At 38.7% G+C, this 26299-nt stretch overlaps 1 protein-coding gene across 1 annotated transcript in view; it reads right to left on the bottom strand.

Moving 5' to 3' along the window:
- LOC138211543 (astrotactin-2-like) overlaps positions 1 to 26299 on the bottom strand; it is a 230758-nt gene that overhangs the window by 78824 nt on the left and 125635 nt on the right. The window contains exons 11-12 of the mRNA XM_069171503.1: positions 12401 to 12551; positions 689 to 855 (exon numbers count right to left, since the gene is read on the bottom strand). Coding sequence (XP_069027604.1) covers positions 689 to 855; positions 12401 to 12551 — 318 coding nt within the window. The remainder of the gene's footprint in view (positions 1 to 688; positions 856 to 12400; positions 12552 to 26299) is intronic.

The following is a 26299-nucleotide window of genomic DNA, read 5'->3' as shown; positions in this document are numbered from 1 at the left end:
TCTTCCTGGTTTATCGGGCCTAACGGCTGGTATAATGGTGTGGGAAATGTTTTCATGGTGCACATTAGGGCTTTAAAAAAAAAAAAGACAAGAAAAAATGAGAAGTGTTGGATTTCAACAGAGTAACGACATCGGAGACTGGCTCCATTGGCCCCCTTCATTCCCACAGTATATAACCTTTTTTTTTCAATTTACACCTTCCTGGAGATTATATGCATTGTTCTAGGGAAGGTGCTGAAAACCTGCCCCGCTGCACATACAGTACATCAGCTCAGTGGAACGTGTTGGATGAGGAAGAGGGCGTTCACGCAGTGGGAGGATCGCTGGAATAATGTGCAGGAAGTGCAGCCAGCATGGTCCAAGATTCAGGTATAAATCCTGGATGCTGCCTTTAAAAAAGAAATATCTTGAGTGCAGCAGACAAATGGGAACCTGGTACATATATTGTACTCAGTAATGTAGATAATATTAATGTTGGTAATGCTTGAAATACTTACAATTACAATTGGCAAGTGAATATTGCCCACTATATGGGTGAGTTACTCATTTGTTCGTGGGTATTCGCCTGCACCATTATTTCTTGATTTAAACATCACTCGTGAAGTATTTTTTTTTTTACAAGGAAGCTTCATGTCCAGCCTGCAGACACCTTTCAATTTCTTTTTTTTTTACTGTGACTTATTCTCACCCGCAAAACATGAGCACATTGCTCGAACCGGGGTCATCTTCGAGGGGCATGAGCTGCTGGAGACACAGCTGTTCACAGCCTCCATTGAAGCCATCGGTGCAGTCGATGCCCCTGGAGTAGTCATAGCAACCTGAGCCATCCTTCATTGGCCTCAGCCCCTCAGGACACTGCAAGAAAAAGGAATTCAGCGTAAGAAGGAGAGGCGGTGGGAGGGAGACGTTGATGGAGGTGGGGGGGGGGGAGCAGAGGAGGAAGGCATAGATTAGGAACAAAGAGGAAGAGAGTAAAGCACAGAGGTCAGAATGTGCATTTTAATCAGGATCAGAAGGCACTGAGGGCAAATATAGTCGGATGAGAAAGAAGAATAAAGCCTTTGATACAATTTTTTTTTTTTTTTTTTTTTTTTTTTTTTTAAGTAATACATGTGATTATAAAATGAAACACTGCTCGTCTCTGGGTTTTTTTTTTTTTTTTTTTTTCATGCCAGAATCCAAACTCCATGTGCATTAAACTTCTCCTGATGACGCTGCACACTGGCAGGTGGGAAAGCGTGGCAGGAGACTTAATGTTTATCGGAGGAGACGTGGACATCTAGCTCTCCCCCAGGCCAATGAAAGGAAATTGTGTGTGTGTGTGTGTGTGTGTGTGTGTGTGTGTGTGTGTGTGTGTGTGTGTGTGTGTGTGTGTGTGTGTAGGGGGATATTGTCCATTCGAAACCGAGAGACAGACAGGAAAACAGAAAACATTTGACTTGTAGAAGTGTAGTGAACACAGTGTTAGAAGTTTCATTCTCACAACTTTGAAATTAAACTGAGTCCATTGAAACTTTAGGGAAGTTATTTGAATTTGTAAAGTCAGCGGTGGTTTAATAAGAGTGGCAGTAGTTTACCGATAACACAAGATTTTATCACTGGTAAACATTTTGTTTTAATGTCTCAGTTCACTGTTGAGTTTTAGTTCAACTTTGGGACCCAACACACAAAAAAAAGAAATAAAAAAACGAACACCTGAATATAAAACTCTGGACAGAAATCTGAAAAGGAACAATTGGCCCATTATTCCATTATACTAACTTTAGATTGGATAATTTACACTGCAGCATTTAATTTATGAAGTGGATTTTTAATGAATTATATTTCCTCCAGCATAAGAAATGCAAATTGAGCATGAATGCAGAAACAGCAGATGCATTCTACTATAACAAAGCAGAACTCCATTAGAAATGTAATTGTACCCACAATTAATGACTTAATAGCTTACTGTCATGATTCAGATGGGATAATCCATCCAGGTTGTAAACAAAAGATTATTACACAAACAAAACAAAGAGGTTAATTTTTTTCTGCTGGCTCAGCTCATGTGTTCAGGGGCCAGCAAAATGCTGATGGGAAACAGTATTGACAAGGCATTTTCATATTTAGAAATAAAACAAAGTTACATTCACTTAGTTTATTAGTTCATATTGAAAAATGATAACTAGTTTTTTTTTCTAGAATCTTAGAATTAAAATTCGAAGAAGCACACTCAGCCAATAAAAATATGATCAATCATCTTTTAGTTGCCAGGAGCAACGCGTTTCGCTCACTGCCTCGTCAGACTCATTATTCTCAATGCGTGATATTGTAGATTCTTCTTTACCAGCCTTGTTTTCCAGTTGGCCGTCATATGTGGAAATGCACTAAACCTGCAAAATATTCACGACCAAACTACATCAGGGATGCAATACCGAGCACATGTGCAATATATTCTTCTCATCTGAGGTTGTGTTTCCTCCCGAGTGAACACAATGTGAAAGAAATATAAAATAAAACGTAAGTACAGAGAAACAGGACTCGCATGTTTGTGTTTTTTATGTAAATTTTTCCCAGAGAAAGATCTGTTAGTAATACGTGATTGTTGTGACTTGTTATCCGTTTCCTACTGACTGTGACATTAAAGGTAAAAAAAACAACAGCATTTATCCATGACATTATTGGTGCAGATGGATGCTATTTATAATTTCTATTCATTATCATCTCTGAATATTTAACAGGCTTTCGACCGCTTTGTATCGACTACAAATCTTGGTTATAATGACTTAACATTTTTTCTGACAGCTGCGAGTGTTGCTGCAATTTCTTCTTTGAGTGAGTATTGATGGAACCAACTTGTGTTGTTTTGAAATGAAGACTGACAAAATCATTTCGCAGTTTGTGGAGCACCGTTGACGAGCTTCACTGACGGCCACTCTGACTCATCTGTGATTCCTCGAGTTCTGCGCGGCCGCGTGGGATTAGTCGTTGGCGTGCAACGACATCCGATAAAAATGATTTCTGTTGATTTTGATGTATTTCTGCCAAACAAATATAAACTATGAAACACATTCATCAATGTTCAGTCGGTGAAAGCCGTTCGTTACTATTATTTCACTGAGGAAATCTTAGAAAACACAGAAAGAAGTGTGGTGTTAAGGTTTAAAGAGCTTCAGCTGCTCGCAGTAGTGACGTGCATCAACATACAGTAATATGCAAGTCAGATCATCAGCTAAGAGGGGAAATAACTTTAATTGAATTACTTCAATCTCTGGTACCTGACATTTATCCCTTTTTATCTCCCAACTTATCAACTTGGTCTAGACAATACATGTAAAGTTCATTTCATGTGCTGCTCCTTTTATACTTCCATACCTCCAATAACTGCAGTCTATTTAACCAAATCCAGCAGAACTGTACTCCGTGGATTTAAGCCAATGACTAATCGTTTTTAATAGAAAGGGTTTATAATTGATTCACACAATAATTGGTTCTTTTTCCTCTTTAACCCTGAATGTGCTGAAAGGTCAAAACATAAAAAATGTTTTTTTGCCCTTCAGAAGTATTTTGACTGTACAAACTGGACAGAGTCCAAATCCTCTTCACACAACAGAGCGTGACAAATAGCTCTTGAATGCCAGTCTAGCTCTAAAAGGTTCCCGAGATCAGAAAGACTTTTCTTTGGCGCAAACCTTTGGTCACAAAAGCAATTATGCACCTCAGTGTGTTTGGTTTTAAAAAAAATAAAATAAAAATGACAATACTGGAGACATAAGGGGGGTAATCAAGTCCGAAAAAAAAATGGGGTAGATAGATAAAAAGAGAGGATTGGGGCATTGCTCAACAATGTGAGAGATGTTTTAAAACAGCATGCAACTTATTACTGAAGAGAGGCAGGAATGTCAGCCGGATGTTTAATAGATCTAAAAATATTCAAGCTGTTGAAGTAAATGCTTTTTAAGGTTCACAGGATATAAAAGGGAAAATACTTCGTAATGCTTTAAATACTGTGACAAAGCTTTTCTGTGAGATAAAGTGTGGGAAGAGTTCTGGATGATAACATCGATCACTGGGTGCTTAAAACTTGTGTAGAGCTGCTCTCTTATGTTCTCTATTGTGTACCATCTCATCCTCAGTGAAGTATCACAGGGTTTGAAAGGTACACCACTGCAAAGGGTGAAACCTCCAACGTCTGGAATAGCCCCCAGGGCAGCAGCCGTTCTCCGCTTATCAAGGCTTTCTGTGAAAACCATCAAGCACAAGGCATTAATGGGAACAATGGAGACAGAGAGCAGGCAGATGAGCTGAGGATTCCACCGAAAGCTTAAAGAATTACGTGTGCCGACATTTGGAAGACCCTCGCAGTCCCGTCAGGCTTTCACTTAAATGGACTTCATTTTTTGCCTTTCCCTCTCCGCGTCTTATACTCGTACAATTGCCAAATAAATGACTAAGTAACTCTTATATTGAGCTTTGTCCAGGAAGGGCTTGACCAGTCAGATGACTGTTGGTTTGTACGCTGTATGTCTAGATGTGCTTAAACAACACTATCGTCGGCGACTGCTATTGACTTGTCATAATGAGAATTACTAAAACATAATTATTCTTCCCATAAAGGGAAGACGATGTTATCAAATTAAGATCTCAGGCTGAAGCTGGAATAAACACTATTTTCACTCAAAGGGTATCGATTAATGTTGACCTAAGGGTACATCAGCTTTATTTGTATTCTTTATTTGCCGACAATTTCATTGCGTTGTTCGCACGTTTGTCCCCGTACAGTGTGTTCAGCATTCTCTGCGAACGCTCTCCGGCCTCAGATCCATTCACTGTGTCTTGTGGATGTGTTGCTGACTTCCTCAGGAGAACGAGATTGGAGTCATTCATCACACTGAGGCCGCGCTGTGGGAATAGCTGTCTGTAATTCAGAATTGTCATGCAGCACTCTGTGGTTGAATGAAAGTTCTTAAGGTTAGCCATTAGCGCAGCCCACGAGCTACTTGCTCTTTCTCCTCGGACAACTCTCCAAAGACGCGAAGGCTGCGGAAGGGCGACCATTTGTATTTCACATGAAGGAGTTTCAGTCGGTTCTTCCGTCGCGACTCCAGCAGAACGAGAACCTGCCAAAGAAATCTGCTCCACTTGTTCAAGAAATATGGAGACAACTTCCTTGACTTGTTACTAAAATTACCACCTCAGCAGCTAATTGAAAATACATTAAAAAGCCATTAGAATTTGGCAATTGAGTAATTTACATATTATTTAAAATAAACTATTTAAAAGAAGCAGTACAAATGTCATATGCGGTACAAGTGTGTACGTGTATTTGTATGTTCTTGTGTCAATTATTAGCGTCCACCACTCGTAAAGAATTTTGAGGATTACGTATTATTATCATTTGTTCTGTTGCAGTGTGCATATCTGCCGTGTCGCTGAGTGTGGGCGCATGACGGCAACATAAGGTTGTGTATGTACGTATATTTCCTCTGGGGGCTTTTACAAATGAGAATTTCACAACACCATTAAGAATGAGAGCGATGGCATCACGCTGCTGAGTATACTCGAGGGTTCAAAGCACGGGGTAAGCAGGTCTGAAGAAACGATGGGAAAATGAATAAATTTAAGTACTCATGAAACTGCACATTCATCTCCCCTACACATTACATACTGCACATAGATCACCCCTCCAAATTAACATTCAAACATTCTCAATGAATGCTATTCATTTTTCTAATCACCCATTACTGCCCTCAGCTTTAATCAAGAAGTGAGTAGAATCTATGAGAACTCTATTTCTGATAATGATCTTGTCAAAATTAAGATGCTGGATGTTCATACTTAGTGGCCATCAAATATTTCAGAGAAAAAAGAAATACGAAGAAGTACAATACAACACGGGGCTCAGGAAATGTTGCAAACAGTGCAGACTTGAGCATAATAAGGAAACAATATATTCTTAAGAAAGATGTGTGCCGAGTCTTTCAAAAAGCAAGAAAAGTTTTTGAAACAGCACAGCTCTAAATCACAACGACAGGCGGGGAGAAAAAAAATCAAACAGTCTAAAAGCATATTTGACAGCCTAATCTGGTTTAGAGGTGGCAGTGATGCATGCCCTGCAGCGCCACCGCTGCACAAATGTGTTAAATTAGGCACAACACTTTTATTGCTCCGAGAGCACAAAACTTGCAAGATGCAATATCTTCCTCAGTGAGCATGTTTTCGTGGAGCATTCGGGATACGAAGTGTACATGCAACACAGAGAAACCTGGTTATGCACATCCCTGCACACGTGACAAATATCAGCATCCGTGCTACTGATATTTTCACAGGTGTCATCAGTTTTGCATTCGCTGACAAAATCTGACATTTGGGAAACCGGGATTCTGGAACGTGTCGGCGGATTTGAACAGGTCGGCATTTCGCTGCTTTCTCACCAGAAGAAAACCTCAATGATTTTACAACATGCTATGTCATGAGACACAAGCTAGAGATGAACACTCATGTCCGTGTGAACACACTCAGTGAAAGGCAGGAAGTCCAAATCCAACTGTTTGTTTCTCATATTTACGTGACTCCATTTTTAATCTGCGGTGAGAAAATACATTTATCTCTTAGATGGTGGGAGCAAAATTGAACATTTTCTCGTGGGAATTGTTTTACGTATGCAGACAGCCATTAAAGTATATTTAGATGGATATACTGCACACAAAAACATATGCTGCCTTGTTGTATTTCACACACTTCACTCTCTAACGGGATGATTTAGTATTGGGCATCCCGTCTCTACACAGGGAAAATCTTAATGTGCATATCCAGGTCCTTCAACTCTATTCTCCACAATGGAGAGTCGCAGTGTTTACAAGCTACGCTGTCGATGTTCCTCCCCCACCTTTCTTTAGTGGTGACAATACAACAGATGACTGTGAGAGTGAAGGATAGCTTTGTGCTGCAACTCCGCCAGACATTCAGCTCAGCTTGTTCGCCGAAGGCATTTCAGAACTGCTGTCATTTGCTTCCTTTGATGATTACATGGTTTATTAACAATGATTTATGTTTGGTCACGTCAGGACAGCAATTATAGAACATATAACCACTGCTACACACATTTACTTTCACTGGTTTTAAAAGTAAAGTATTGGCTTGTTGGTTTTCTGAAATAAGCCTTTGAGGCAGATATCCAAATGCACCTTTCAGCTTTTTACTGAACGAGCAGCAATACAACAAAAAAATAAATGTATATTTTCTGCTCTTCTTGATATCTGCATCTATAAAAGAACATATAATCTGTAGTTTTATATCCAAAATGAATCCACCCATGCTTATTAAATGACGAGAAGTGACTAGAATTGCTAATAGAAATCTTGAAGCATATGTGATTCACCACTTAATCCATTTTATGTTTGTCAGACTGAACTGAATGAAGTTCTATCCACAGAGAAATTATCTCGTTGAATAATTCATAAAAGTATTACGCTCCTAAGTAAGAAAGTCAAATTGAACTCGTAGATTTTGATAGAAATATAAAACAAAACCTCTGCTTCGGGTGTTCATTGACGTTGCTCAGTATTCTCACCCATTCATCGGGTAATCCGATTCTAGATCATATTAATGAGTCAAATACTATATTTTTTACATTATTAGATGTTTTAATTATTTTTCAAATGGATGCTTATATTTCAACTTCATTGAACTGAATTCTATTTGAATTCCCAACCGCGGCTGCATCAGAGTTATGTGAATCTCTCCGGTGCACTAAATGACAAACTTGATCCGGCTTTTAACCAACAGGATGAAAAAAAAAGAGATCACAATGCATTTCGCTTTAAACCATAAAGCATTGAAATTCAGTGGTAATGAGGTAAACTGAGCTGCACTGTGCAGCAGAGCAGGGGAAGTCATGATGCTCAGTTGTCAGGAACTGTGGGGACATGCAGGGGATGCTGGGTAAAGAGGGATTGGGGATGAGGGTTTGCACAAACGTTTTGTTTGTGTGGAGATGCCATTTTTTCCTCCCTGCTGACTCTTTATGCAAACCAGAGGCAACCAAGCAGAAATATGGCTCCACACTGACAACTCATCATTTAATTCTTGACTTTTGGAGTGTGCCACACATTTTAATAAACACTATAATTCTGGGACAGTGTGCACGCGACTTAAAATGAGTCAGAGACGACAGTATCTGTCTTCTCTAAACTGCTGTAAACAACTGGAGTTTGATGGGCCAAAATTAAAGTCTAGATCAGTGCTTGAATTTAGAAAAATACATCTTGGCCAACCCTGCATCCAAACAACTTCGCCAGAGATGTCCCAAAAGGGACATCAACTAATGAAAGATATGCCACTAATATCCTACCATCTGCTCTGCCTCTGAGCATTTCCATTAGGAGGACAAATACTGTGGCTGGATATGACAATGTGCCATAAACAAAAACACAGAAAGCTCTTTATGCATCAGTTGATGAAAATGTATTTAAAAAAAAAAAAAAAGCTAATTACAGCAAAAAGTTTGCATAGTTTTGAACTTGAAGTGGCTCTAAGAGAGTTCACTTGGTGCATTAATTCACAAACACAGTAGATGATACGGTACGCTGACCACATGTTACACTGCGATCGCACCACTCGTTCCACCCGACCGGGTAAATACTATATTGTTGCTGTTCACACAACCCCCATACAACCAGGGAGGTTTCCTGAACTTCTCTGATGTTGCTTCGACTTCATTAAAAGTGTTAGCGGAGGTTCACATGTTGCTACACAAGACTTTTCTATCATGTCATACGTTATCTATCAAATGTTAAATGCCTAGAAGCCATTTTTAATTATTCTGCTCTTTACAAGATACAATGTAAAACGGAAATCAAAAATTAAAAAAAACCCAACACTAATTAATAAGGATTTTACCTCTGACCTTACAACTACCACTTGTAATTGCAATCTTTAAAATGTAAAACAGAATTGTCTTGTGTATGTAACATGTGCTGTATGTTCTAATTCTGTTTGTCTGGTCTCAGTGGATTTATGTAAATAAAGGTTTAATTAACTTACTAAATATACCGTTCCCTTCTTTTTCCTCTCTTCTGCTTTCTGCTATTTCGACACAACTAATGCCAGAGAAACATTTCCAGTAAACAAGAATCCATTTGACACAACGGAAACAAGTGACTGTGATAATGGAAACGGCAGCTCAGGCTGTAATGTAAACAGAATAACAGAGTAGAGTTTTTACACATCACAACTGTTCTGCATAATACAGCCAACTGCTGTTTGTTTGATGATCTGAGTGATGACACTAGCACAAAAACATTACCTGTCTCAAACCACAAACCTGCGCGTACAACAGCTGTTATCATCAGCTGAGGTTAGAGGCGACAGGGATAACCCAGCTGACATTTATTCTGGCTCAGCAGAAGTAGAGAGGAAACGCAGGCAAAATGAAATGAAAAAAAAAGAGACATGTCTCCAGAAACTTCAGCACCGGTTCTGACTGGAATTTAGTTCATTGCAAATGCATTTCAACTGTCTTAAGAGCAGCAGACGGCCTTGAGGGACTGACTCTGATAATGGATTTTAAGCCCTCCGTGTGGTATGTCGCTGCTCTGTGTTAGCACCCACTCTGACATGGGTGGTTAAAAGAACACCAACCCAAAGGAGTCAGAAAAGAAAATAATACCAGTGTCTGGGATCCTCCGAGTTAATCTTTGAAGACTAGAAGGCTTTGTCAGTCTCTTTGTCCGCATATTAATCAGCAGCACACAGAGGAGAGAAACTGCTCTGAATTATTTTAGAGTAACATTATTTTTCTTTTTATAGTTCCTGAAAGTGTGAGTTGAAGCCGAGTCTTTCCAAGTTGACTGTCCCCTTAAATGAGGTCTGGAGGAAAAGGAAGCCGGTATAAGACAAAGGACAGGAGGATGTGTGCATTCCTTCCTTATTCTTTTCTTTCTCCTGGCATTCGTTAAATATGGTTTGCTGCATGTTAATATTCAGCTTGGGAGGATAAAATAATATAGAGTGTGTTGGTCCTGTGTGTAATGCACGTGTGTGGACACTAAATAAAACATGCCACTCGAGGGCCTTGACGTATGATAGGGTTTGAAAAACAATCCAAAGTTTATCAGTGCATAGTCATAAATATTTTATACGGACTTCCTCCACCTTCCTCTACATCTGGGTCTAATAAGGATTAATCTTACTGGTGCTGGATTAGTATGAGAAACTGTCTGTTCAGTGCTCTGTATATGCAAATGCTGCTACCGCTGTGCAAACCATAAAACACGGTTGGGACCACAGTTATGGATGTCACTGTGAATTATTTTATAGATAGCAGCTATCTCACTTTATACAAACCATGAACATAAGTTAATATGACTCAATTTGCATTTATAGTAACATAAAAAAAAGGTTTAATGAATGAAAACGTACTATATAATTGGCTAAAATAGGCAAACGACTTTTACATGAAAGCACAAAAGCGATGTGGCAGCACATATTGAATGTCCTTAAATCAAATGTTACTAGATTAATGAATACATTTAGGGTATATATACATTTATATGTTGCATTTATGTATAAAATTGATGAGAAAAAGAAACAATGACCCTTTGGAAAATGAACCAAGGCTTTGCAGCCATTAAATTGTCCCCCCCCAAAAAAGTCACAGTCCATAAATGCTATTCATGCTTATTTTTCCAAATTGATCCATATTGCTTATGCTTGGATAGCACATCTGAAGAACATCAGACTAACAAAGAAACCTTTGGTTAATTGATATACTATATTATCTGTAATAATATGATGAACGTTATGTTATTTCATTTGGAAAAATGAAGGCTATATGTAGACAACAGCACAAGCTACTAAATGCGACAGGGGCGGAACAAGTTTGGGTTCCTATGAAAAATGGGTAATGATTCAGGATTATTAATATGGATTAATCGTCATGGTGACAGTGGGAGGTGAATTGTGGGTAATGAGTAACAGAGGGGTAGGAAAGAATAATGCTTGATTTATATTATATAGAAAAAAAAGATGATTAAGAAGTATTATACATGTCTAGCTGAAAATGTAATGTGTTTCGTTTATTCTACAAAGTGTAAATCGGTAGTGTCAGAGAGAATTAGAGAAGGATGTGTGATCACTGTAAGAAAAGTTCCACTGACAAGGTTTTAATGAATATCGTAAACAGAAGTTTGTGTGTGAGCAGCAGCAACGGTATCTTTCCTTCAGCTGAAAGATGAGGAAGAAGAGAGGAAAACCAGTAAATCGCTCTATCAGTGTTTGTCTTTGGGTCGACACAAACAACAAAAAGACCTGTCGATTTATAGCCCCATCCAAGCTCTTAATGACTCACCGACCCATCCTCCGGCAATTGAGATGGCTCATCAATTTAATTGCTTTACAACGCAGGCCCGCCCCGTGCTGTCAAAAGCCTGGCATCAGAAGTTTCCAGTCACCCCGTACTTGTAAATATGCCAGAAGAAAAGCTCTCTTGCACTGCAGTTTACAATGTTAAAGTCAAACTAAGGTTTATGAAGCAAATAGGGACAAGTGAAGACAGCTCCATCAAAACATGAATTAGATTTGTATCATTAACACCTTTTCTACATATAATATTATGAATAACAACCACACTGCTGTTGCTGATTCACCGTTTGTTGTTAATCTTCTTCAAAAGGCAATTTCTGTGTTTCTTTTCTTAAATTCCAGATTGTACAGGAGTAAAGCTTACAACGCCACACATACTGCACCTTCGCTAACCTAAAGCAGATAGTATCATGAACAGTGAAGTCTGTACAATGAACACAGACCACCACAGTGTAATTCACTGAAGAACATGACACCAAAGCATACTTATTCAAATATCACAGCTTGCTTGGATATATCACAAACGTCACGTCAGCAGATAGCATGCAATGTTAATGAGTCATAATATCGGGAAGGAACCATTAAAAAGAGGAGATGAAGTAATACATTTTAGAAATTAAACTTTATCTATTCAATATTTAATGTTAATGTTTTAGCTGCTGCAAATTCCTGCGCTGACTACTAAGCACGGGTCATTATATGAACTTCTTCATTCGTATACTGTACAGTACTGATTTCTTCTGTTCCCCACTAGTTAGCCACAGCTCGAAGTCAGTCCAGCTGACAACATGTCTGGGTGATAAGTTGAAACCACTCTGCCTTTTTAACAGTATGTCACTCGAACACTCGCAGACTAACGGCCACAAAGCAACGTGTATACTTAGCTGTACAGATATTATACATATAACCCAACCAGTTGTTAAATGGTAAATAAAAGCTTTAATAAACACAGAGAGCTTGAAGCGAACTGTGCACCTACCACATCACAGGAATTTGTTCATGCCAGGCTGTCACCTAAAAGAAAACAAAAATAAATAGAAACATGGCATCTACTTACCATGCAGCCGGATGAATCTAACTGTCGATCAGACACACACTTGAAATTCTTCTTGCAGCCACCGTTATCCTTGGAGCAGTCACGAACGGGCCCAAAAGACGCCAGTAAATCCTCTACAGTCTCAAAGTATGTGGACATCATGGCCTCTTCCCTGGAATGAAAGAAAGAAAACATTACAACAAGAAAACGCAGAAGCCTTTCAAATCTGTTTTCACAGTGTAAATAAGGACACACCGGTTCAAGTAGTGTCAAATGAAAATGAATGCTTGAGCAGATGAACATAATCCCTCACCACCTGGAAGGCAGTCTCTCATAACTTTTTTAGTGCAATCAAGAGGCTATTCATGCTCGCACATAATGTGGCAAAATCGGGCTGTCTTTGTAGTTTTAATTCTTCAACCTACAATTAAAAGCCACTTGTAAGAACTATTGTTTGTTTTTGCCATAAAAGGTCATAAGACTCCTCTCAGTGCTGAAATTATAAGCATAATGTCAATTCTGAAATTTACACCTAGACTTGATCCTCTGTGAGATTTTGGTTTCATTTTGTGACAGACAATGCAAAAGGCCAACGCTAATAAAGCATCCAATAATATTTAAAAGTGATGTACCCGAGGGCATGCTCCAGTTCTTCTACAACAGCTGTTTCACTGCAGTTGTGTGCGGCAGGTGGTTCACACTCTTTTCTGGCGGGTGATGTGTGGGATTTACCAGTACCCTGGTAGGAGCTGCACATGTTTGTGATGGTGTGTTGATGGGGACCCATTACAAGGTCCATTACCTGTAACCCGTGGAGTTTCTGACCTTTAAAAGCACCACGGAGCAGATTTTCTATTAACGGGTCCATTTTTTCATCATGTCACGCATCCGCACCATCAGTGTGACACCCACGGTGCAACTAAAAGTTTTAATGCTACAAACTGTTTCATAATCATAACATTTTTTTAAACCTCAATGCATTTTAGTGACTCAGTCCAACTGTAAATAAAAGTTTGTGAAATGAATGTGCTCTTATGCCAACTTTAGGTGATAATGAAAAAACTGTTTTGACTTGATGGTGGTGCTCGATGAAAAATCAAGAGACCACTAAAGTTCTATCATGCTGAGAAGGCCATGAATACAATGTGGTGGAGCTTAAGATCTGAGGATTGACGGAGTCAGAAGGTTTCATGAACATCAGCGCAAAAGTTTACGGCAATCTGTCAAATAGTTTCTGAAATATTTCACTTCATGCCGAAGTGCTAAACTGACCAGCAGGCAGTTCAATGGAGTCATCCCTCCAGCCATGCCACGGACACAGCTATAATAAAAACAACAACAAAAAAAGGGTACAAAAAAGCTAACATTATGTTAAGCATATTTTCAGCTCAGACTTTGAGGAAGTTTGGTTCAAGATCTATTGATTTGCATTCGCGTGTGTGTGAGGCACTCTGCAAACGCTGGAGTTTAAAAATCAAAAACAAAGTAGGATCCAAATGCTGAATCTCAGTCGTTTTTCTGGAGAAATGTCAGCTTGACCGATGCTGTATGCTTCCTGCTGGATTCACTTCAGCATGCTCCACCATGCCTATACGCTGAGTTCTGTATGTATGCTGTCAGAGTGAACGAAGGGGTAAGCAACCCCTCTGTTTTTCTTTGCAAAGAAACCAAAGCACTGTCTCTTGCAATGGGACCACAGGGAACACATTGCCTTGTGAGGGTGACTTGACTCTACAAACAGCAACAATATCTCGAATGATGGGAAGACAGATGACTTGCTGTGCAAGAGGGATTTCAGAGTATTGTCACTGTTTGTGTGTGTTTTTAGGTTCTTATGTGACAATGTCATTTCAAAGAGGAAACAAAAAATAGTGCCACTGAACCGATAATGCACATATTGATGCTGCTGCTAATGTAATTAAAATGTCCTGAAGTAACCTGACTTTTAAAGTAGGCATTTATAATCACAAGGTTATTTGTCTTGCAAAGTTTCTTCAATGAGTTAAGATAAGTACCTGAAATATGTCTGCGAACAGAGTTGTATGTACAGTGGGTACGGAAAGTATTCAGACCCCTTTACATTTTTCACTCTTTGTTTCATTGCAGCCATTTGCTAAAATCAAAAAAGTTCATTTTATTTCTCATTAATGTACACTAAGCACCCCATGTTGACAGAAAAAAACTGAAATGTAGAAATTTGTGCAAATTTATTAAAAAAGAAAAACTGAAATATCACATGGTCATAAGTATTCAGACCCTTTGCTGTGACACTCATATTTAACTCACATGTTGTCCATTTCTTCTGATCCTCCTTGAGATGGTTCTACTCCTTCATTGGAGTCCAGCTGTGTTTAATTAAACTGATTGGACTTGATTAGGAAAGGCACACACCTGTCTATATAAGACCTTACAGCTCACAGTGCATGTCAGAGCAAATGAGAATCATGAGGTCGAAGGAACTGTCCAAGGAGCTCAGAGACAGAATTGTGGCAAGGCACAGATCTGGCCAAGGTTACAAAATAATTTCTGCAGCACTCAAGGTTCCTAAGAGCACAGTGGCCTCCATAATCCTTAAATGGAAGAAGTTTGGGACGACCAGAACTCTTCCTAGACCTGGCCATCCAGCCAAACTGAGCAATCGTGGGAGAAGAGCCTTGGTGAGAGAGGTAAAGAAGAACCCAAAGATCACTGTGGCTGAGCTCCAGAGGTGCAGTAGGGAGATGGGAGAAAGTTCCACAAAGTCAACTATCACTGCAGCCCTCCACCAGTCGGGGCTTTATGGCAGAGTGGCCCGACGGAAGCCTCTCCTCAGTGCAAGACATATGAAAGCCCGCATAGAGTTTGCCAAAAAACACATGAAGGACTCCCAGACTATGAGAAATAAGATTCTCTGGTCTGATGAGACCAAGATTGAACTTTTTGGCGTTAATTCTAAGCGGTATGTGTGGAGAAAACCAGGCACTGCTCATCACCTGCCCAATACAATCCCAACAGTGAAACATGGTGGTGGCAGCATCATGCTATGGGGGTGTTTTTCAGCTGCAGGGACAGGACGACCGGTTGCAATTGAAGGAAAGATGAATGCGGCCAAGTACAGAGATATCCTGGAAGAAAACCTCTTCCAGAGTGCTCTGGACCTCAGACTGGGCCGAAGGTTCACCTTCCAACAAGACAATGACCCGAAGCACACAGCTAAAATAACAAAGGAGTGGCTTCGGAACAACTCTGTGACCATTCTTGACTGGCCCAGCCAGAGCCCTGACCTAAACCCAATTGAGCATCTCTGGAGAGACCTGAAAATGGCTGTCCACCAACGTTCACCATCTAACCTGACGGAACTGGAGAGGATCTGCAAGGAAGAATGGCAGAGGATCCCCAAATCCAGGGTGAAAAGCTTGTTGCATCATTCCCAAGAAGACTCATGGCTGTACTAGCTCAAAAGAGTGCTTCTACTCAATACTGAGCAAAGGGTCTGAATACTTATGACCACGTGATATTTCAGTTTTTCTTTTTTAATAAATTTGCACAAATTTCTACATTTCTGTTTTTTCTGTCAAGATGGGGTGCTGAGTGTACATTAATGAGAAATAAAATGAACTTTTTTGATTTTAGCAAATGGCTGCAATGAAACAAAGAGTGAAAAATTTAAAGGGGTCTGAATACTTTCCGTACCCACTGTATATTGTGACCTTGTTATCTATTTTAGGCAAAGATAAAAAAGCAAAGCTTTAAAACGTATCAATGTAAGAATGACAACATTGACAAAATATCTTCAAAAATGTCTTTTTAATAAAATCAAGGATGTTTTGTGGGGATATAAGAAGATACCTTCTACCTACCTTTTCAATTACTAAACATTAACTTTTTCATAGTGTCTGCCCGTGTGTGATCGGCATTTTAAATTTCCTTTAAATCCCTCACACTGTTTTGAGTGATGGATTTATCCTTTTTCATATTTGGTTTTTATGTTAGACTTCGGGAACATCACCCCAAAACTGGCATCACTGAGGTAAATTTAAACATTGTCTGACACGGCGCGGTGCTGATAACAAATCACTTACTGTCCTCACTGTCACACACTGAATGTAAAAATAACAAATGTCTGCCAGGAGCACCCACACATGTAACCTATCAGTGCACATTGTAGATTCTCATTTATTTGATGTAATAGAGTCATGAAATCTATTTTTGTTGAGTTTGTTTTTTGTAATCTCAGGTATCCTTCTGGCTGTTTGCACTTGAGTTTATTATTGACCAACTAATTACCTATATCTATGGGCCATTAAGGTTGAGCTGTTATTCAAATGCAGATATGAATAACATCAACTAAACAAGAGAAAAATGTATTTGATGCACGTTTAAATGCATTAAGTGCAATTAAAATTGCATTTAAATGAGTTTAGTATTTTGACCACTTAAGGGATGGAAAAAATATTTATATTCACAATGATAATATTTTAATCATGTTAGATAACACCCCCCTTTGTTTAAACAAAAACAATAGATTGCAGAATGTGAAGCAAAAACAGTTGAAGATAATTTGGTCTACATTATATTGTATGTGTATGTGACTACACAAGTGATCAAGTATTTCTAAAGATATACAGTTCTTAAGGCCAAATCAACAGCATCTGTAAAAATGGAGGGGGGGGGGGGGGGGTAATTAACCTTTTGGTCAACCAGCCACAGTTGCCAGCAGATTTCTAAGATTCATGGTCTTAATTATATTTATTCAGCCTTCTTTTGGTTGTTTTTTTGTTGGACTGCTGCAGGATATGTAAGCTGAACTCCATCTCCAAATACATAAAATGAGAGCAACAGAAAATTTCACATTTGTCTGTTCTTCTATATTCTATTTTTTAGTAGAGTTGTATATAAGTATCATTGCAACTGGGACTAATAACATCAACCATCACTCTTAAGCAGTAGTAACTTTTGTTTTGTAAGAAAACAGATAGAAATTAAAGCAGTTCACCTCCAGTATTCACGTGCTCTTGTTCAGTTTACAAAAATAAGAGTAGCCGAGCAAGACTTCTTCATGTAGAGCACAGCAGTTTTATTCTGTCAAACCTCTTTTGTTGCAATTTTTTCCATCTGAATTATCAAGTGGTCCCGGGCATCCTTGGTCTACCTTGAGGTCAGGTCTTTGCTTGTTGTCCTCCTCTAAGATACAAGACTAAGGCCTCATGTGTTATGCTACGTGCCTAAGTTTGGTTACCGCTTTTCTTTTTCATAATATTTATTCCTATAATACAGGGCAAAGGCATCTGCCATGTAAAAGAACCTCATCTCAACTGTCCTTGTCGGTGTCATTGTGTTGGTCACAAACCAATGTTCAGTTGGGCGGTTAGGACAGAGACTGAATAGAATGCAAAAACGTTCGCTTAATCTCTCTACATTCTTTTCAACATCATGGTTTGATATACTTGTGGCGAGAAGACAAGATATTTTACATTTGCTGCATTGCTCTCTTCCAGGATGGTGCAGGGGGCGTGGCCAACTAGCCTTAGGCTAGTCACGCTGATGTGTCACGCTGTGCCACATTTAGCTGCAAACCTAAAAAATAAAACAGTAGCGGGAACAAGGTGTCTTCTTATCCGAGTCCGATGCCCACCTTCAGTTTCTTTAAATCACTGTGCGAACTGATTTACTAAAGGTTTGCGTGTGTAAAAACACGTGCGAACTCCACACAACCCGCAAAAAAATGTCCACGCCGATCTACTGATGACGTACAGTGAGGATCGCATCTTTCAAATGTGCAATTCAACACACGTTGTCCATTTTGCGTGTTTGCCTGAATGCATATGTAATATTGGCCATTTCTACTTAAACGTGCAAAATACTGGGAGGGGAAATGCAAATACATAATTTTAGCACCCGCAATGACTTTTACTAAATCTGAAAGTAGAAATAGGAGAAGTGATTGCGTGTGTATTTTAGTACGACTGAAAGGCAAGTATTAATCAGATGCCCACAATATGAGAGATGGCTGCTCTTATTATTGTGGTGAGAAGGAGAAGCAGAGGGAACCAAAGAATACATAGAGAACATGTTTTTACACCCGTGGAGGCACAAATTATTCAGACATATCGTCTTTTCAGCGATGACATTTCTGAGTTATTGAATGAACTGAATGATGATTTAAAGCCAATAACACGGAGGAGCCACGGTATACCCTTTATTTGAGATCTTAGTTAATCTGGCCTTAAGTGGTTTACAATAGAGACTCTGGCACATTATACTACAAAGCACATCCCACAGATTACATCATGGAACATTGCCTTTCTTCAAACCAAAGATTTACTTGCTGAAGAAAAGAAAATTGTAGTGATTATCTGCTTGGGACAAAAGAGCCGTTCCAGAGCCAAGGACACTGCAAGTCAAAAGGTTCACTACGATACCTAATGGACAAAAGCTGGACAGATTTAGTCAATGTGGAAATTGTCAAAGGAACTTTCCATTAGAACAAAGAAACTTTAGAAAGTTACTTTTATAACATATTTAACTTTGGCAACGTACACAAAGAAACTCAACCGAAACCATGATCTTTTTCTAACACTAAAGAAGTAGTTTCAGTGCTTAACCTGACCAAGTTGTGACTGTGTCACATTTAACCCAAACTACGATATTTTACTGGACCTAACCACGTGTTGTCTGGTGCCTAGACCTATAAGGCACCTGGTGCATATCTCTAACACTCCAGTGAGCTGTGACAAAACAATAGTATTTGACACACTGGAATGAGAACAGCTTGCGCCTAAAGTCGAGAAAGGGTAGCTGAGCTCAAAGCAGCAGTAGCTAAATGCCATGTTTATTTATTGGAGAGTACGCATCTATTTTGCATGTTCATGGAACATAGATGCATGGCAGAAATGGAAAAAAAAATGTATATAATGAGTACCAAATAGTTAATAAGGCTCATTTAGTGCAATGAAGTGATGAGTCATGGATAATCAGAACCCTCTTGCTGATTGCACCCATTACCTCCTTGGGTTGACATTTCAGTACATATTTTTCTGACGATAATCACCGCAGCATGTGTTTTCATAAAGGCATGTAAACATTTGCCATTCCTCAAACTGATCTCCCATCCCTCAGTCCCAGTACCCTTCAAGTGTCATCCTATATCATACCCCACATAACCTCACACTCATCTTTGGAGGGCACTCTGCATTAAGGGGAATAGTTGGCAATCAATACACAGCAAAACTGTGGGATGCATTAGTAACCATGGATACTGAAAGGTGCTTTGGTTGCTCAACTGTTGAGCTGCCAGACTCTATTGTTCAACTGTAAATGCAGAGCTTTTCAAAGACAAAATATGTTGTGCTATAAAGTACGTGTTTTAATATTGAATTATGCAGAGAGTATGCGCTTGTATACTGTGTATACATCAAATCAACTGAGCTGGAGACTTAAGTGTTGGTTCCAGTCATTTGACTCTTCACCCACCATGAAACATCACTAATATGAGTGTAGGTGTGGGTTTATATGCCTGACCTGAATAATGTGTACAAAAGTAGCAAAACAAAACCTAAATGTACAGTATGTTATTTTCTCTATTATCCATACCTGTAGTTCTAGCTTGGGGGTATTGAGACTTACAAGTCAGCACTTGTGTGTTAAACATTGTTTGTCTTGGTCCACTTTCTATGTAAACTAGTTGTTTTGGGATGACCCGGACTGTGGTGACCCTTTTCACTAATGCCAAAATGTAAGCAGAGTGGATGGGGTAGGGGGGCAGGTTGGAATTAAGACAGTTCTCCAGTGTGCAGTCTGTTTAATTGCCAATTGATGTTTGTTTTTTGCTCTTTTTGTTTTGTTTTTTTGTTCGAGTCCAGAACTCTTTGCTATGGTTTATTAACTTCTTCGTTGTTGCACCTTTGCTTAGCAGAGTCACAAAGTAATATTGTACTGCTATTGTACTGCATAGAAATCAACAGAAAAAAACAACTTCATTCTCCGTTTCGGTCTCCCACAGTGTCCTCCTCTTATTCTTTATTTGGCAACTCAATTTTTCTGAATTAGACAAGCAACACAAGGCATTCGGTGGTTCAGTTCTTTCTGCCAGGCACTCAAAGCGTTGACAAATGACTCCTTAATTCAGGGGAAAACAGAGGGTGGGGAAGGTGAGGCAGACAAAAATAATGGGTTGCCTCTGCTGTGAGGTGAATGCTAACTGGCTCTCCGTACAGACTGAGGGAGTAGCAAGTCAAAAATGAAAGAATAAAAAAACAACAATCTATTGGTAAGATCCTTGATGCACAATGGAGTAGATGGAGGACAAGAGGAAAACTCATAGGAAGGATACTGGAAAGTTTCTTAAATTTTATGCAACATTAAATCATGATAGATTCAGTAATCAGCTAAACTTACCTTGGTGTTGTAGGTGTATACCTATACATATACCTATATATATATACCTATGGCTGCACCTATAGCTATACCTATAGCTACACCTATACATATACCTATACTGTACCTATACCTATCAATGCAGGAATAAAGCAGTCCATACCATACATGACTCTACAAAGTTGTTTAAACTAGATGTATTGTTACCAGAATCCACAACAAATCCTGTTAGTTTTTCCAAATCATCAGCTAATCAAGATCATCTCTTTTGGCACGGTGACTCTGTTGCTTGACCCAGAAGCACATTGGTTGCATCTAAACACTGACTAATGTACTTGTTATTAATCTCCCTCTCTGCCTCTTGCTTTTCCAGATGATGAATGAGCAGTCGACGCTGCCCAAAGTTAGAGCGCTGCTCCAGCTTGATTACAGAGCCCGTTATTGGTCTGCCCCTGCACTTGATTAATGCTCTTGTTCCAGCTCCCCACAAATATGCTGACTCTCATCAAGCACTTTCATCATTGAATAGAGTGCATTTTCTTTAGACTTTCTGTAATCACTGAGAAAAAAAATCTAGTGAGTGAAAAAAGCAGGTAAACGTAAGTGATAAAATAAAGATTGATGCATCAGTTCTGTTGTTTGACGGTGACGTTGTAAAACATTTTTTGACAAAGATTTGCAGTGAGAAGTAGATTTATGGACAAATCTTTTTTTTGTACTTGTTGCAACCTCTTGCAGCTGCATCTGATTGTTGGTAATGGCACATTTTTATGGTTCACTTGATCGCACCGAGTGAAGTTATCAATCATTACTGTGAGGTGTCAGCGGCTACTCAGGGCTAATAACGCTTCTATACTGACAAACATGGCGGTCTTCAAGCACAGTTTAGAGTGCCGAATCAAGCTCGTGTGATGTTTGTTGACACACTGGACTTGGTTCGACAGTGAGCAGTAGAAATGTATGATTTCTTTTTGGAATATTATAATTATAACAAGTGTGACAGTAAGGGCAGTAAGTCAGAACTTATTCTTAAAATATAATATGTAAACCTATATGTTCCGCATTATAACGATAGCTTGGAGGTACAGCGTATTCAATGGCTCCTCGTTTCTCAGCAAATCCATGAAAAACAAAAGGCTCAGCCTGAATTCCAACACTGACACGGTTATTGATCTGTTCACCCCACCAAACATTCAACACAGCAAAACAGTACAACATATTTCATGCTTTGCATTCTGTAGAGGGTTCTGCTATTAAATGTAAACCTTACAGGGTGTGTGAGTGTTTGCTTTGAACGAAAGGAGCTGTCAAAGCACGTATTTACTGCAGACTAATTCACAAACATCAGGCTATTTGTGCATGTTGGCTCTGCATTCACCACTTAAAGAAATCCACAGAGATAAACAAATTGGTTTAGATGATCAGCGCGCTGATCAATGAATCCAGTGTTATTTCAAACGTGGTATGTACAGTACTAAATGTCAGTGCTTGAATAATTCCTTTCATACAAGCATTGATAAACCAGAGCTGAGAGCTGAACACTGCAAAAGCAGATTCAGTGTTTTTTATGTGACGATGAACCATTACATTCCTTTTATTTAAATAGGCCTCACAGTACAGTATGGACACATTGCCTCAAGAAGTGTCTGGCTTTAAATGCCAAGTGATGCAAGTGGAGTAATTAAATTGTAACTATAACGAGAAAAAAGGGTGCAAAACTTTGACATAGTTTCATGGCTTTTTAATCAGTTGTGCTTTAAAATAGCTTTAACACTTTTTTTTTTTATAGCTGAATAACTGAAGAAGCCTTTTGGTAACTATTTTATACTCTACATTAAGGTAGTATTACCAGTGGTTAAAATGAAATCTGGGAGGCACTGTTAATTGATTTCTGTCAGGTCTTACCCCCTAATAATTGCATCATCACTGCTGTGGAGCAGGGTATTGAAATGGATGGATGCAACAAACATTCCCACAGCAGGCTGACTTTTGAATGTTGAGTCATTAAAACACCAATTTATTTTTCTTTCAGGGGATAAAAAAAAGTGACAGAGGAAACAAAAACGCATGATTACCTGTGGCCAAGATCGCCCTTGACTTTGCTCATCTGAGGCAGCACTGCTCATCCTGTTCTAATTTGCTTCCCAATAAGAAATAAATATGATTTAATTTGTGACTCAATGGCTGCAATCTGAAATTCAAGGAGAAAACAAGTCCTGGCAGTAAAGTCTGTGATTCTAACACTTATCCATTTGTAAATTTGGCTTAGAGTATGATCAGAGATTGTAAGCTGGTTAAAACAATTTTTTTTTTTTCATTGACTAAATATCCAAGTGCTTGATAATGAAAAAAGTATAACCTCTATGGGTGCATACAAAAAAAAGGACAATCAATTTAAGGTTGTCTGATGTTGATATCAAGAGACAAAGGATATTTAAGATGAGACTTAAATACACACCCACTTATGTCATTCATTTAGAATAAATTTAATTGGGCAGTGCCTGCAAGCATGAAGTGCAGAAGTGAAATGGTGATGCATCCCTTTAAAAGCCGCAGCTCCAGTGCATTTCACCGCTTTCCACATCAACATGTCTATCATGAATAACTGACTACATCAATGCCCGCATAAACACTTTATCAGCCAGACACTTCATGAGCTCTCATGAGACTTGATCCCACAAAATACACTTTTGATACAGTTATCTGCATTATTCATGACAGTCTGACAGGTTCTTCTACCAGTTACAGAAACTAATCATCACCTAAATACAGAACATTAACTTAATATTGCAACTGAAGTGGGCTTTTAATCAGTCATACAGTGCATATCTCTGCTGTAGTGTTTTCGAAGATCTCATTTACCTTCTGGTGTCTTTTAAAGACAGATTTATCCTTCATCTGTTCAAGTCATAGTGGAAAACAAAGTAGATGGTTTCAATCCCATCTACAATGGTTAATATAGAATACGTCAAGTTGACAGTGTTAGATAAAATATCTCGACTGAAGTTAACAATTAGTGAATAGAATATTTCCTCTCTATATGGAACCCATATAGTGAGGCAGAACAGGTGCATTTTACTGACAAGACTTGTAAGACTGTAATTACAGGAAGTGACAATAGCACACGAAGGCACGTCCTTTCACTAATGAAAGGATTAAGTTGCTGTAACCCAAATGAAGCTCCTGTGCTGCAATGTAAACACAAGCGAAGCTCTCACTCTCTGCTAAAGTGTTCAATTTGCACCTGGAATTGTGATGTAATCCAGCACGGTCTATTCAACATGCGGTAATGGCGCCACTTGAGTGATAATCAAGAAAAAGAACATGTACAAGAGAGATAATTGCTTTGAAGTAATTGCTTTACCTCACAGGTAAATAGAGAGACTGTAATCTTTTTATGATACGAGTTATACATGTTCAGAATCTGGTCAGATCAATATGAAGCTACGGCTATATACGGCTAAAAACTGCTGTCGCTCCACAACATGACCTTGTTTTGCAGCCCACCATCACTGATTACAACCCTATTTCAAAGTGAACGAAAACCTTGGTTAATTAATCCAGAGGCGTTCTATAATCCCATTTATATCAGAATTAGCGCGTGTACAACTGCCCTGGGGGTTCTGTGCTCCAGAGGTAATTTCATACAGCCTGTGAAAAGTTTAGATTCATGCAGCCATGTATAAAATTTGCAACAACAATTATACAATATGATACACGTAAAAAAAAAAAAAAAAAGTACTCTGCTATTACTGCAATTTAGGGTTTCTGTAGTATTAATTCATTACCCGAATATTTAATATCCAAAACACCCAAGAGTGTTGAGTGCAGAAAAGACTCTTAAAGATCAACCAGTCAGAGCATTTTCTGAACAAATGTGGTTTTTATCTGGTTGATTGCATTTTCACTGCAGTGCTGCCTGTTTTAGCGAATTGTGTCATGATGAAATGATGAGACACTATACAATATTAAAGGGCAATCTAAAAAAGTCATACTGAGGTACAGGAAAGAAAAAAAATACAAGCATAACGATCATAAAAATTGATTGGAACCACTGTGAATGTCCTCTGTTGCATCAGTGAAGGTGCTGATTTGCCAAGGTACCTTATCAAGGCATCAAAACTGCCCTGACTAACTGTGCTTCCAATCAGTACAGGTCAGCTGTAATCACTGCTTGAGCACTCACCAGTCTGAGTCATTTTACAGTGTGAGGACATTTCCCCTGTTAATTACCAGTCAGATTTTATGAAGGCAGAACAATCTAAAACAAGCCATTTAAAGTCCAAACCACAATCTGGATCACACATGTCACATTTCATTATATAAGAATCTATTCTCTTGTTTTTGAGTGTTTCTACAGTAGCAAGCTTGATTGTGCCCAGAAACAGTGCGTACATTATGTGACTGTGTGTGCACTCGCCCATTTCTGTGTGTGCAAAACAAGGGAAAAGTGATTGAGAGGACAGAAAATTCAAATCAGAACAGACAGAGAAATGCATTTATTATTCTAAACCTGCATTCTTATACTAAAGCTGCTGACCAGTAAACACTGGGATCAGTGATTTCAACTGGCAGTCATAATTACAGCCATTAATTACAGTCTCAAGCCACCCCATTGTTTTGTTTAATGTCAGTTGTTTAAGTTAAATTATATGGCTTAATACAAGAATAAATACATGCTAATTATTGTTGGTCAGACTTGTTTTTGTTTTTTTATTCAGAGATACTTTACCACACAAAAAGAGCAAACAATACAACATGAGCTGAGATAAGAAATATTTCAACAGAGATATTTTCCCTGCTGATAAAACAGACTGGAAGAGTAAACCAAAGTCAATAGCCAGTTAACCAGAAACAAGATTCAGCACTGCAAGGAAGATGTTTGTTCTTTAGCAGAATCAACATTGCCTATGTCTTCTTAGCTTTCCTTCAGGGGGAAACTTTTTGCTGTTGTGCTGCTTGAAATCTGACATTGAAATCTGAAAATGGGATAACCCTTTCACATCCCAAATAGATGGCAAACAACCCACTTGTGGTAATGTGAACACGCCGGGGAATAGAAATGGATCTGAAAAAAAAAATATCTATGTAAATATATTTCGCAGTTTTGAGTAGGAAAAACTAAAGGAAAATCAAAAACTATATGAACTCTTCTTTGAGTAAATGCGTCTCAATTCAAATTTTCCTTTTGAGAAACAGACACTTAGTTTAGACTTATGTATTTGTAGTGGGTCATGGCCAGTCTATTTCACAATTCTGTCTCTATACTGTGTATGCATATGCATAAGTATGTTAATAAGTGCAAATATCTTAGTTTTCCATGGTGAGGTGAAATAATCTATTTTTTTTTTTTAGGATCGCATGCTATTTTTTTGTATAATTTTTAGTTTAGTCTTAATGCTATTCTTTGTCATTCTGAATATGGTTTAAGTGGTTGCAAGTATATGCATTTTGCAGTGAAATGTCAGTGTAATTAAGTTTATATTTGGGCAACTATTCCCCTCAAAAGGAGATTTGATAGGCAGGATGTGTGTATGAATGGTAGAAATAGGCTCCATCCATAAA

The sequence above is a fragment of the Embiotoca jacksoni genome, unplaced genomic scaffold (genome assembly GCF_022577435.1).
Source record: "Embiotoca jacksoni isolate LCO1_2020_lvr unplaced genomic scaffold, fEmbJac1.0.p SCAF_10, whole genome shotgun sequence".
In the NCBI taxonomy this organism is placed as follows: Eukaryota; Metazoa; Chordata; class Actinopteri; family Embiotocidae; genus Embiotoca; species Embiotoca jacksoni.
Note: the sequence above shows the minus strand (reverse complement) of the source record. Positions and strands in the feature narration are given on the sequence as shown.